The 14,356-nt window shown below is 50.9% G+C and overlaps 1 protein-coding gene across 1 annotated transcript in view; it reads left to right on the top strand.

Moving 5' to 3' along the window:
* SMG6 (SMG6 nonsense mediated mRNA decay factor) overlaps positions 1-14,356 on the top strand; it is a 133,467-nt gene that overhangs the window by 911 nt on the left and 118,200 nt on the right. The window contains 7 exon segments of the mRNA XM_009885176.1: positions 1-835; positions 2,913-3,105; positions 3,812-3,922; positions 4,660-4,766; positions 5,864-5,942; positions 7,286-7,396; positions 8,047-8,259. The exon segment at positions 1-835 is cut by the window's left edge and continues 20 nt beyond it. Coding sequence (XP_009883478.1) covers positions 1-835; positions 2,913-3,105; positions 3,812-3,922; positions 4,660-4,766; positions 5,864-5,942; positions 7,286-7,396; positions 8,047-8,259 — 1,649 coding nt within the window.

The following is a 14,356-nucleotide window of genomic DNA, read 5'->3' as shown; positions in this document are numbered from 1 at the left end:
GAGCTTCTAGGAGTGAAAGCGAATGGAGCAGCAATGGCAGGGAAGTCAAGGGACCGTATCGAGTCACATTTGACAGCAAGACTATGAACAGGGATATCAGTCTGGCAGATACAGATAAAAAAAAGCCCCTGAAGGCGTTTGTTAGTTGCAATGACTCAGAGACTTCGGAGGCGAGAAGCCAGAGCAGAGAGCCCCAAGGGAGGGGCCGTGGGATTCTGTTCCTGCCTGCCAACACGGACCTCTCTGCCAGCACCGCGGGCTCCCCCGAACCCAGTCACCCTGGGCCCAGACTCCTGCTTGGTGGGGCTGGGAGTAAAGGCCCCCGAAGCAGAGGCCGAGGTGGCACTGCTCGCAGGCTGTGGGATCCAAACAACCCGGACCAAAAACCCGCCCTGAAGAGCCAAACTGCTCAGCTACACTTCCTAGATACGGACGATGAAGTGAGCCCCACCTCCTGGGGGGAAGCCCGCCAGGCCCAGACGTCCTATTATAAGTTCCAGAACTCAGACAACCCCTACTATTACCCTCGGGCCTCCGGTCAAGGCCCCCAGTATCCTTACGGCGGGTACTCCCTGCAGTATCCTATGGGTCCAAGCAACGGTGTGTACCCAGGAGCCTATTACCCCGGGTACCCCGGCCAGGCGGGGCAGTACATGTGTGGCCCACTCCCCCCGACTCCTCTGAGTCCTGAGATGGAGCAACAGATGCGGAACATACAGCAGCAGGAGCTCAGCAAACTCCTCCGTGAGGCTGGGAACCAGGAGCAGCAGCTCAGCAATCTGCTTTCCAGAGACCGCATCAGCCCGGAGGGGCTGGAGAAGATGGCTCAGCTGAGGTTTGTGGCTGTGCTGTAGAGGGGTGTGTGACCCGAGTCATTTTCAGGGTGAACTGCTACCAGACCTGTTATCCAGAGAATGGTGTCTCCTTGGGGATCTGGTATACTGGACACATTGTTGTCTCAGAGACTGGGAGATGGGGTAGTGGCTCGCTAGCTTTTGATGTGCTGGGACAATTTGTCATGTGCCAGTGGTGTGTGGGTATTGGAAGGAAACTGTGGGTGAGGATATTATTTGCCTGGGCTGGCAGCTAAGCCGTGGCTTCTTGTGGTTGTGGAATGCCTTGCCTGTGTCGCAGGGATGTGAGGGAGCAGGATGAGCACCCGCTGCATGCAGTTCTTGGGTTCTTCTTGCTCTCGATGGAGTTGGTCTTTCTCAGTTCCAGTGCTCCCACATGCTTTCAGTATTTGCTGGCGGACTTCTGCTTTCTTACCTGTCCTCAGTTATCTGCTGTCTGATTTGCATTGTGGGCTTCAGGGGCGGCGACTGTCAGCTTGTGCTTGCGAAGTCTTGCGTGGGTTCCTGATGCTGTGTAACAGTGACAGTGCCTTTCAAGCGCTGGGTAGTTTTGCTCTTGACACCACTCAGCCCTGTGACATGTGGTGGTCCAGTGGGAGTAGCCTGGTGACGCCAGTGAGAGGGAAGTGACTGGTGCTCTGAAGGGTAGTTAACATGGCTGTAGCAAGTTTCTACTTGGCATCTTTCACATTTACTTGTGATCTCCGTGTCTCTGGGGCTTCTCTGGAGACTTATTTTCAGAGCTGACTGGCAGGAAATCTAGCAGGTGAGCTCATTTCAGGGCTTGTTCTGTGTTTTGGGGACTTGCGCTGTAGACCACGGGGTGGGATATGTCTGCACTTGAAGCAGCAATGGAGGTTTTGGGTCTTCCTCAAGGTTTCGAGGTCACCCAGAGCTGTTGCCTGGAGGGAGAGGAAAGACTGTGCAATGCTGCTGTGGCCCATGTAAAGCCCACCCTGCCCTGGGAGCGTAGGCACGGTTGGCCATGTCCCTGCCAGCAGTGTCCATCAGTGTTGGTGTGTGTCTGGGTGCGTGCCGCCAGCCTGTCTGTGGAGCTGCGTTGGAGCTCTTGGATGCAAGTGCTGCTTATCAGATGTCCTTCTGTAGAAATGTCTGCTTCTCTTGGTCGGTATTTGTGCTGTCCAAGCGTGTGTATGCAGGGTTTGGGGACTGCGTTGGGGTAGGGCAGCTGAACCATGCTCTGTGCGGGAACTTGTCGGCATCTGTCTCTTGCTCTCAGGCTCTTCCAGGCATTGCCATCTGGCTTCACCATCTACGCTGTTGTACTCTTTCCTGTGGGGCTCAAAGCATTACAAGGGATAAGGCTGCCGAGGCAGTAACAGCTGAGGATCACCCTTACTGTAAACTTGCCCAGCATATTGTGGAGCTGTTTCTAGCCTGCAACTATTTTATTAAATTCAGGAGAGGAATTCTGCTGCAGCATCCAGGCAAAGGCTGTAGGTAGCTGGCGAGGGGAGTGTGATTTCTGGGACTCTGAGGCTTTATTTCATTCAGTTGTGATGTTCCCAGCTCTTGTTCATTTTTGAGGACACAGGGTCTCTGTTTCTGCTGTGTATTTTGGTTGGATGGAAGGGAGGTGTGGATCATTTTAATGGCAAGAGCCGTCCTGTCCCTCTGGTTCTCCACGTGTTTGTTCCTGGCCTGTAGCAGCCAGGCTTTGTGCTCAGAAGGAGCAGAGCCTGGCACTGCACGCTGTAGTATCAGGAGACACTTGCACCTTGTTGTTCCCAGCAGCAGAGCTGTAGCAGAGCTCCTTGCTCTTTCCCGTGCCCCGATCCGTTCTGATGCGTGTGTACAAGGGAGATGGTCCTTTCAGATTTGCCCTCTTGGAGCAGGAGAGGTGTTCGATTGCAACAGCTCTCATCTCCCTTTGGGACATGTGTGGAAGCATTGATTTGCCGTAGCGTACCAGCGGGCTGAACTGCTGACGTCTTGTGCTTGCTGGATGAGAAGCAGCAGGTGGCTCAGCGCACGTTCCCTGGCAGCCCAGGCTGGGCAGTTGCTGTTGTGTTGACCGCTGATTGTGTTTCGCTGTAGGGTGGAGATGCTGCAGCTGTACGAACGGTGCATCCTGATGGATATCGAGTTTTCCGATACCCAGAACGTGGACCAGCTGCTGTGGAAGAACGCGTTTTACCAGGTGATTGAGAAATTCCGGCAGCTTCTCAAGGACCCTCAGGGGGAAAATGCCCAAGAAATTCGGAACAAACTGCTCCAGCTTCTAGACGAGGTAAGAAGAGCAAAACATCCCCAGACTCCACTAAACCTGTGGCTGGGATTGGCTGCTGTTTAGAATGGGATGGTGTAACCAGGAAACTAACCTTCTTGATCCTGTTCATATCTCTGCATACCTTAGGCCATCCTTGTGCAAGGAGAGTGCTCAAACAGATTATGGTTGAGTGTGGCAGGTGTACGTCCAGGTGGATGTTTGTTACAATTTAAACCTGGTTTGCTTTGGTGTGTTTTATGTTAATTAGAAATTGATCTGAGTAAAATGAAATTAATGCCCTGAAGTGGAAATAAACAGAAGCATTCCTGGAGGTGTTTGTGCCATCTTTATCAAATTTGCATAAAAGTCATTCCGTTAAACTGTGCAGCTCAGTTTACTCTTTGTAGAAAGTTGGCTGACAGATCTGAGAGGATGTGTTTTATAGAATTAGGCTGGTGGGAAAGGACTGCTAGAGGGCTTTAGTCCAACCTTCTGCTCAAAGCAGGACTCCTCAAACACTAGTTCAGGTCAGACTTGATTTTGCCTAGCTCAGTCTTGAAAACCTCTGAGGTTGGAGATCCCCCAACCTCCTTGTTGTTTTCTGAGCAGAAACACCCCAAACCTCTGGGAGAAAGACCTTCTTTCTTGCACGTGGCAGGGATGGTGTGGTGATTTCGTGCTTGTCGTCAGAAAGATTGTACTATCCAAGTACGTGTGTGTTTTGCAGGGCACTGCTTTTTTTGATGGCCTACTCCAGAAGCTGCAGGTGTCATATCAGTTCAAGCTAGAGGACTATATGGACGGGATGGCCATCCGCAGTAAGCCTCTGAGGAAAATGGTAGGTTGGCTTCCTCCCGGAGACTTCTCATCCTGTTAATCGTATGCAACATGCTGAACTTGATGTCCTGCCCTTGCCAAGAGGTAGGCAGCTGTACTCTGAACAGACGTCAGTATGTTTGCAGGGAGTCTTTCTCAGCTGTTAGAAAACTTGTTGAATCAACTCTGGTGAATCAACATTTCTTAGCTTCTTTTGCAAAGAACAACTTTTTTTTTCTACCGGCTCTGTGACCAGGGCTAATAAAGAGAAAGAAATGTCCAGGAGTACCCTGGCTTTGCCTTAGATATCGAGCGTCTCTTATTTCTGTCTGTGGAATCCAGAATAATGAACAAGGAAAGCGAAGACTTGCACTGCCTTCCTAACACTTGACAGCATATTGCCCTGAGCTGTGAGTGCAGGTGCGAGGGACAGCTGGGAAAGGATATTTTAGTCCAGCTCCACTCCGAGAGATGTGTTTGTCTAACAGCTGTCCTCAGATTCGTCATGGACTGAACAATTCTCTTCTGGAGAGAGATGGGACATTGTAAGAGAGGAGGTGTTTAGGGGATTGGCTTGCCCTTACAAATGCTGAACCAGTGCCATGGAGCCTTGTCATTTCATTCTGCTGCCCTTTTGTGAGACCTTCAGTGTGTCGGTGACCTCCTCTTAGCTCTCTACAGTCCCTTTGTGCTCACTGGGTCTGCAGGTGAGCCACCGCTGCACAGGTCCCGCATGATGTACTAAATGCTTCTTTCCAGGTGAAGTATGCGCTGATCAGTGCTCAGAGGTGTATGATTTGTCAAGGGGACATTTGCCGATACAGAGAACAAGCAAATGACACCGCAAACTACGGAAAGGCACGCAGGTATTTTGTTCTTCACCGTAGTGCTGAGTGCAGCTCTTCCTCTATCTACAAGGGATGTATCTCATTTCACGCTTAAACTTGCCTCTAGCCAGAAAAGTCTTTCCATGCCTCTTGCAATCCTGTGAAGCTGAAAGATGTAGCTTAGACTGTTTTGCTGTCCCAGGGAGCAAGCCAGCAGATCCAGTCATCCTCCAGCCATCTAGTGTGGAAGCTGTCGCGTGCTGATCCAGCAGCAGGGCGGGTTTATGCTGTTGGGGCTGGCAGAATGGCTGTTGTATTTTCTGGTAGCTTTTCAGCTAGGAGAGGTTCCCATATGTGTCCATATGTTCTGACTGCATCAGGAGTTACTGGCACTTGTTGTTTCCTGTCACTCTTGTTTTTCTGATGTTTTTTTCTGGAGCAAAGACCAGTAGGGGGGCAAGTGAGCCCAGCATGGGGGATGGAGCCCTGAAGTCTGTAGAGATTAGGAAGATGAGGCAGGGAAAGCTGCCAGTTTTGGGGTCTGTGGATGTCGTGGGGTATGTTGATATCTCGGGGAGGCTGGGGAGAGCATGGTGGGTTCTTGATGTGCCTGAACGGTGTTGATGGATCTGTGTGGCATGATATAAGCTGGAGAGGGGATAACACAATTGAGGGAAAATAGAGAGGAAAATGGAGGAATGAATGGACTGCCACTGAACGGGTACCTCTTCTCTTGGGATGATTAAGTATCTTGAAAATACTGGAAACGAGCTATGCGACAAAAAGGCTTTGCAACAAAAAGAGCTAAAAAGGGCGCTAGGAGAGAAATTTTCCCTGAATAGCCTGTTCTCAGTGCCTGAGGCTGCATGGGGCACAGCGCTTGCTGGGTTTGGCTTCAGGCTGAGCCAAGAACGTTTCCTTCTGTAGCTGTATCTGCTCCTCTCTTGTCCTGTGCCCAATGGCCTCTCCAGGCTGGGTGCCTGTGCACGCTTTTGCAGGCAGAGGGCACTTGTGCAAAGGGCCTGTTCCCTTTGGGACTGCCAACGCTGTGAGGGAAATTCTGTGCCCTTAACAGCAAGGAAGGCAACCTGATGTTCTTATAGTAACTCTTTCTCTCTGGTTCTTCCCTTCCTCAGCTGGTACCTGAAGGCTCAGCAGATTGCTCCCAAAAATGGCCGCCCGTATAACCAGTTGGCGCTTCTGGCCATCTACACGGTAAGACGCTTATCATGCAAGGGTGTAACAAGCATAGGGAGAGCCTCTGGGATGGCTGTGAGTTTCCATCTGGTGGAGAAAGGCATTTTTTAGGGCAGTGCTGCCAGATGTTTGGGGTTTTTTTTGTAAAAAAAAAAAGCTGATGGCAGGATGTGCTTTGTGACTTCCAGCTGTTGTGGCCTCAGGCAGCTTTGTTAGATACACGCTACTCCCTCAGGCTATCGGCATTTTGGGGACTATTCTGTGGGCTGTTGAGAGTGCAGATGTTTTAAAAGTGGGTTGTGTTTGAAGTTTTGCATGAGATTTTTGTGCTCAAGACTGTACTGTCATGAGGATGCTGTTTCTGTTTGCCATGTCTTCATTGAACCTGCGAACACTGGTCTAAGTGATGTCCACACACGACTTTCTTAGGTTTCAGTTTTGCTGACTACTGGAGCCATGCAGGAAAACTTGCTTCAAGAAAGATTTGACAGCAGATAATGCTGGGACATAGGGCCTGGTAGGGGTCTGCCTGTTTGCAGCACTGAAAGATGTTGGTTTAAAACATGGCCGTTCAAAACTGCAGGGTCAGAAGAGTATTTCCTTTGTGGCTGGGAATGACCTTTCTGACTCCCGGTCTGGGGCTCGGAGCGGCGAAGTGTCCTGTCCTCTGTGGTGGTCTATAAGGCCAGCAGCATGTAGGCAAAACCCTAAATGGCTGTGTGTCTTGGTAGCATAAAGACGTGGGGTGTGCCTTCTCATGGTGTGCCCTGTGGCCAGCCTGTGGGAGGAAAGATGCTGAGAAGTTGCTTGAGCATGAGGGGTTTAGCCCAGTGGCAGGCTGAGATGAGGGGGGCATCCTGCCCCACTGCTGGTGGGAGTCGGGCAAACCCTTCAGTCTTTCAGGACCTCTGCTCTTTGTAAAAACTCATGTGGAGCCGTTTCCCTATTCATAGTAGTGTTGAAAAGGGTTATTTCCTGAACTGTCAGGAATTCAGTATTTATCCTGTTGTCTTTTACCATCTTGTCGGGTGAGAGGCTGTTTTGTGTGAGCCTCTGGGTTGATGGCTTTTGTCGCAGCCTTGGGGCTAGAGCGAGTCTGCAGGCTGCGGTGTCACCTGCACTCCCTAACCCTGGCAAAGGGCTTGTGCTTTGCGCTGGTGGCTGTAGGTAGCTGTGAATGTGGATGGAGAGTTCAAGTACCTGCTTGTCATACTGTTTGTCGGTATGTCTGTCTGTCCCAGGCAGTATAGAGGGGGGAGAGGGCATGTGTATTGAGGGACGGGGAAGGCGAAGTGTGTGGGGGCTTGGCCCCGAATGCCTCAGAATGAGTGGCAGCTCTGAGTCTGGTTGTGTTTTTGCAGAGGAGAAAGCTGGATGCCGTCTACTATTACATGCGCAGTCTGGCTGCTAGCAATCCCATCCTCACAGCCAAAGAGAGCCTCATGAGTCTGTTTGAAGAGACAAAACGCAAGGTGAGTCGGAGCTGGGCTGTGGGATGCTACAGCTGCCCGTGCTGGCTCTCCTGTGCTGGGGAGCCGTGCTCCAGAGACACGGGTGATGGTGGCTTTTGGACTTTGGGTCACCACTTATCTACTTCTAAGAAATTCCACTTTGGGAGTCGGATGACAGACAAAGCCTTTGGAATGGTGGTGTCGTTTTCTGCCTCTCCTCAGATTGCTTTTGAGGTTGTTTGGGCAGCTGAATCTCTTGTTGCTGGGTCACAAACTGTAAAACAGCCAAGCTCAACAAGAGCTGTAGGCTGCTGTGCTTTGCAGCGTGGCCTTGGCATGCATCATGATCGTTGCCGTATCCCAGAGGTGCCCCACACCTACGGGGACAGACAAGACAGGCTGCAGTCCCTTTGTGCACGAGGGGGTCACCCCAAGTCAAAGATACAGCACGCTACTAGGACTGGACACAGCTTTTCTTATCGTGGGGCAGTTGGAGTTGAAAATCTCTCACCTGCACTGTCCTCTAGTGTCAGAAACCAAATTCTGGACCTGTCAATGAATTACTGTGGTCCTGAAGCAGGGGAAAGTGCTAATTTCTCCATGTAAATAAAATTATGTACTTTTCCGGAACTTTGATCCCTGGGTGATCTGAATCTGTCGTGTCTGCCCAGGCTGAGCAGATGGAGCAGAGGAAACATCAGGTGCTGGATCTGAGCCCCAGTCGCCGGGGGAAGGGCAAGAAGTCCACATTGCGACAAGTTGGAGATGATGCCACGCGGCTGGAGATCTGGATCCATCCTTCCCACCCCCGCTCCTCCCAGGGCCACGAGTCCGGCAGGGATTCTGAGCAGGACAACGGGCTTGGGAACCTCAGCCCCAGCGACGTGAGTACTGCAGGAGGCAGCAGTTGGCTTTGGTGTCATGTGTTTGGAATGCAGTGGAATGACACTGGATCTGTTTTGCTTTCCTGTTGCTAAATTTTCCAGTGTTTTGGCTTCCCCTATGGGAGCTGTGCCTGGGTCAGGCTGAGGAGCTGGTGACCTCGTGCCTCTCATGTTTAAGGCATGTTGTTACCATCCATTTCTTGGCAGCGTGTGCTGGCGTGGCTGATACGGACTAGGAGAGGCAAAAGCAGAAGATGCTGTAAAATGCTTCTGCCGAGGGCTCTAAGTTGGGTGAGGTTGCCGGTGGGAAATGAGGTCAGATGCTGAAGAGCGGGGTTGACAGTGACCCTGTAAGCTCTGAGGCTTGTTCTGGAAGTGGGTCACTTGTCCCAGTGCCAGGTGATCGGAGGTTCGCGCTGGGAACGTGAAAACCGTGGTTTTAATTTTCAGTGTAGGTGTCGTATTTGCATTACTTGTTCTGCTGAGAGGCCGGACCGGTGCCTTTCTTTCGCAAGGATAAAAGAAATAATTGACTAACGGCTTCTCTCGTGAGTCCGTTCGAGCTCTGTACCTTGCGAGAGGAGCCCGAGTGAACTCTGTTTGTCAGGCACAGGAATGCAGGCGAAGGCAGTGGTGGTTGGGAGCTCATCCTCTAGGAATCCTCGCACTGCTTTGGCACATGCGGCTTGCAAGAGAACTTGCCAGGGAGCTCTGGGCTGCCTGTCCTAAAATGGCTGTTAAGGATGTGAATTTAACAGAACTGGGAAGACCTTCTCCGCGTACTGCGGGGCCCAGGGCTTCTCAGATACGATTGCACTGTTATAACTAGTTTGTGACTTCAGCTGGGTGGAACTGGGGTGAAGTCTTGGAGCTTTGGAAGATAAGCTCTGGCACATAGCTGCAGCATTTTTAAGTCGTTACTGCCCTTGGTTGTTTTCCCTCTCCTCAGCTTCTCTTCTGGAGACCTTTGCTTCCTCAGCATCATTGAAAGGAACGTGCCAAGTTTTAGCCTCTCCATAAATCATTGATGAAGATGCTTTGACATGAGATGCTGTGCGTGTTTTTGAGGCGCTCTTTTGCAGCGCTCCCATGTGAGGTAGCGTAACCACTAGCAGAGTGGGGGGCAGTGATGTCGCATTGTTTCTAGAGCAGCGCTGTTTGCTAGAGCTTGCCCTTGGGCTGTTCGGTGGGGGGGCTGCGCTCTCTGAAGTGCAGGTTGCTGTACAGATTGTGTGTCTGATTGCTACCATTAGTCTTGATTTCTTCATCTCTTTGAAATGTTGGCTCGTGGAAAGCTTTCTCCGCTTATACTGAGAGGCCGCTGGATCAGAAATACGATGGCAAAAGGGCAGGGGGAGCTGAGGGCACAGGTTCGTGCACTGCTGCTTTGGCAGCCAAGGTATTTGTACTGGGGCTGCCCGTGCCTGGTGAGGTGCTGCGGTGCAGCACTCCGCTTGCGTTGGCACGACTGCTGATGGGGCTGTGCCGTGGCCACGTCACCAAAATAACCGGGTGAAAAGGAAACCTTAAATCTGTGTCGCTGCCAAAGCTCCTGTGCTGTGAAGTTGTGGGCTGGATAAAGACGGCAGCTCTTTTAAAACCTCTGGACTCCATCCTCCTTGAAGCTGTAGCCTCTTACCCTCTTCCTCACTGCATCTTTGGGTGGTTTGAAGCTCCTTCCCTGGAAAGGAGCAGAGCAGGCTGTGTTTTGCCACTGTGTGGCACTGTTTGGCCTCGGAAGGGCCCTGCCTGCGCCAGAGGCAGGCACCGGCCCTCCTCCTGGCAGCACCTCTGCCCCACATCCCCCAGCCGGGCGGAAGGGAACAGCTCTTCTCCCAGGGGATGTGTACCAGTGCTTACATGTCATTTTGGGGAAATGAGTTTAAACTGTGTCATTGCCTCCTTGGTCCCTTCCTTGCCAGCGTTAGCCCTTGAAAAGGCTGAGGTAAGCTGTGTTCTTTCGTTTGTACTGACAGCTGTGCTCTGCAGGTACCTCCTCGGGCATCAGTCTTTATGGCAGCTGTTTCTGGGCCAGAGAAGGGAATTTTGCAGGGTAGAACAGGAAAGTGTTCCGCTTCCAGAAGCAGATATAACACCACAAGTATAGACCCTATATATTGACTCTGGACATTTACTGGGTAGAAGCGTGGGAGAGAGGCTCCTTCTGCCTCTCAAATGGAGGATGTTGCTTCAAACACAGCCCAAGCCAAAGGTTAATGGTGTTTTTACTGTAGAGATGCTGACTGTTTCACAGGTGACAAGAAATTGATTTGGGATGTTTTTTGTCCTCAGTGGTCAGTTTCTTCATTGTGCAGGCAGTTAGGTGTCAGTCCTATGTTGTGGCACACTTGGCAGGGAGATACTGAACGATTACTTTCCCGGGACCTGCTGATGTGCACGCCGTCCCCATCAGCAAGCAGAGAGTCAGCTCAGCACCTGCTTGTCCATCTCTTTTCAGCGCTGACTTTATTTTTCCTTCTGTAGCCCAATACAAAGACACAAACATCATTACTTTATTTCAGGGTTAGGAGCCAGCTGTGTGGAGTCAATAAAGTGCAATAGCGAGTCTGCAGAGGGCCGGCTTACACTGCAGCCGCTGCTGTGACCAGGGAAGGTGGCGTGCGGAGCTGGCAATTTGCCTTGGCACTCTGTGTTTAGGTAGAGGATTGGCATAGCTGCTTCTTTCACAGTTCGCTACATCATGTTTTCTAGGAAGATGCAGAACTGGAAGAAGGTACCGTCTGTCCACGTAGAGGGGCATGCATCTCTGTTTGGCCCCTTCCGCAGTAACTGGATTCGGCATTGCTGGCACGGAGGGCATGGGACGGTTTCAAAGCAAGATGAAAAAGTGTTTGGGTTGCAGCCTAGCTGTTCTGTGCTTAGGGTTTTGTCTGTTAATGCCTGCAGCCTTTTGGGGTTTCATTCTGCGAATGGCTGTTCTCTGTGGTCTCTTACACCTTGCATGTTTCTGGGTGTGCAGTGGCAGAAGAGTCCAGGCTGACGCAGTGCCCTGCTTACCTGACAATATCAGGTCACTTTGGGGGGGATTCCAATAAGAAATGCAAAAAAGGAGGCTGAACCAATTAACTTTTTTTTTTTTTTTTTAAAGGCTGGGTAGGGCAAAACGAGCTCATGAGCTGAGTCTCTGCCATTTCTTCTCTGCCACTGGTTTCATTTGCTGTGGGTCTGTATCGATCCTAAATCTGATAGTACTGTACGCAGCTTACTGCGCAGACTGTAAAGTAAACAGGGCAAATGTGCTGTCAGTCTCTTGAGAAAGTGTTAATATTACACTGAGTTTGAGATTTTAATCACCCCTGTCAGGAAATGCTGAGTTAAGGTTCCCACAGTTGTTATTGCCTGCTGCCTGTTCTCTGCAGTAGATACTTCCTTGTGTTATCACGCAGCATGCATGCGCTAATAAAGATTACTCCATAGCTGCAGCTAAGATTAGGGAAGAGAGTTTTTCCCTCGGCACAACAGTAATTGAATAATACTTCTCTCCAGATGTCTGAATACTTCAGCATCATTAAAGAATTAAGTCTCCTGGCCTCTTTGTGAGAGGTCAGTCTTGTAGACCCATCAAAAGTTTGGTAGGGCCACCCAAAAAGCTCTTAGGGAAGCTAAGGCCAGTGTCAAGATCTGCTGTCTCAGCCCTGTGCATCGGCTGCAGGAACCTTCCCGTTTACCCCCAACCTGCTGGTTAGAGACAGAAGTGTTGCCTTTGCCTGGTGCTAGGTGCCCACGGAGCAACAGCCCCTTTGCAGTAGCAGAGAAACTGGTGGAATCGTTATCTCTGAAGTCCAGAGCAGGTTTTAACCTCCATTCTTTTACACAGGCGTTCTTCTCGGCAGCGGGGAGTACGGACAGTGCATCAGGGTTTCCACAAGTGAGCAGTGAATACTACCAGGAGGTCTACCATAAACAAGAGGAACAAAAATTCTTTCAAGAGGCTGAATAGAGAAGGTTTCTTGCTTTTGTGTTTCTTCTTTATTGCCTACTGCGCTCTTCTTTGGAGGCTCATAATGTGTTCAGGTGTCACTCTGTGCTGGTAATGGGTGTAAGTACCAGGGGACAGAGTGGTGATGTCAGAGCTGTAAGCAGCATGTATCTTGGAGTGCTTTATTGTATTTTCTTTCAGATGAGTAGTGCTGGTCTCTTTTGGACCCCTTCATCTTCTGTCTCCCAAGTCCTAGAAAATCAGATGAGTGCCATGCATGCAGAGAAGTGGTCCTCTGCAGCTGGATGGTCCTCTGCACTGTCTTCTCAAAGCAGTGGAGGTTGTGAGAGCTGTCCTGCTTTTTTCGCTCTAGGTCAGGATTCGGCTAACTGGGAACTTATCACGCAATGCTTCGTTGGGGCTATCTTCACAACTGGCTCTGATTTGTTTCTTTCTGAGGTGAGGCATCTCCAAGGATTCTCACCTTCTTTCTCAGTTCTTCTTACCTGCTTAGTTTTAATTTTTGCTTTTCCTGCCTCACCAGTGCACCATGATGCTGCGCCCTCTTAGACTTCTGCAGCCCAGCTGTGGTCCAAGGCTGGAGAAAGCACTTTTGGGATGCCTCAAGAAAGACCGTGTGTCCTTAGCAAAAAGGGTCACTGTCCTAGTCAGCTCCTGCATGTTTCACATCCCTTTTTCCTTGGCGGCTTTTGTTGTTTCTGCTCCGTGCATTTGTTCCTCTTTGGCAGCAGCCGCTCGGGTGACTGGGCTGGCTCCTTCTCCTGGCTGGTTTGTCGGTGCGGTTTTTCCTCTGGGGAAGCTGTCTCTGGGGCTCTGCCTCTGGAGAGGGGAGGTGGGATTAAACCTCGTGTTAGTCTAGTGCCGGTTTTGATGGGGTTTCTTGGCCAGTTTGCTCCATCAGCCTGTCCTCTGTGTGGGCCAGTTGCACACAGGAGTGGTAGTGACCTGCGTTCAAAGTTGGGGTTGTCTTTTTGCAGTCCTCGGAGTGTCTGGCTTGTTAAAAGGCTGTTGTGTTGTGCGCTGGGCATCTGTGAGCGTGGGCCAACTTTGCTCCTGCGAGTGTACCACAGAGGCACATCTGTTTACTCAGAGCGGCTCCCTCCACGCTCAGCTCTTTTCCTACCTTGTAACTCCTTTCCGTTACACACGACTAGGAATAAGTGACAGGCAAAACTGGAAATGATGTATCTCTGTAGCGATGGCCATTCTTCCATACAGATGCATCGATAAGAGGCTGCTTGGGAAACTCGTTGTTTCTGGAGTGTCTGCCCCTGAGTCTGGTGGGAGCAAGTTTCTGCACTGCCGGCGTGGCTGGGTGGTCCTTCTCAGGACAGCGGAAGATGAGGCTTGATCTTTCTCTTACATGCAGACTCTTCACAAATAATCCCGGCTGGCTGAAGTACTGGGCTCCCTCGTTTACTACCTCCATGGTGTCAGGTGGGCAAAATGCTCAAAATGGTCCTTTTTTTAGGAGCCTCTGCTGTGGAAAATAAGGCAGCTGAGGCTGTGCTCCTGGCTTAGATGGGTGATGCAAAAACGCAGGCGTGCCTGCCTTCTCCCTGCTGCTGGGACGTGACTTCCCATAAGGGTAACCCTGCAGGCTGCGTACGATGCCCTGGAAGCCTGTGCTGACTTTTGTATGCTTTCAGGTTGGGTTTTTTTTGTTTGTCTGTTTGTTTGGTTTTTTTTTACCCAACAGTATGTGCCTGTGCAGAGAGTGAAGGGAATGGAAGCCACTGCTGGAGATGCCCAGCGAGCTTTTCTGCTGCAGCCATTTCTCACGCCTGTTAAACCTCTGAGCCGCACCAGAGCGGTGGCGTAGGTGTGTCCCCAAAGGGAGGGGACACACGAGGCAGTGTCCCCTCGTTTTTTTTCTCAGCGCACGAGCCGGTAGCAGGATATACACAAGGTCTTACAGCAAGGCCTTGGGTCAGGCTGCCATCAGCACCTTGTCGTGGGAAGGCAGCTTGTGTTAGATCAGGAAGTTTGTCTCCTCTGCAGTTAGGTGATCTCTAGTATTTGACGTGAGTGATCCCGTCTGTGGTCTGTTGTATTATGGTTTGCCCTTGCTGTCAAGGGAAGGCAGTGCTTCCCCTCTGGCCTGCTGCTTGTTGTTGTGTTTGATCCACAGCTTTG

Source organism: Charadrius vociferus, unplaced genomic scaffold (genome assembly GCF_000708025.1).
Source record: "Charadrius vociferus isolate BGI_N301 unplaced genomic scaffold, ASM70802v2 scaffold54, whole genome shotgun sequence".
Taxonomy (NCBI): Eukaryota; Metazoa; Chordata; class Aves; order Charadriiformes; family Charadriidae; genus Charadrius; species Charadrius vociferus.
The sequence above is the reverse complement of the archived record's forward strand: the minus strand, read 5'-3'. Positions and strand labels throughout refer to the sequence as shown.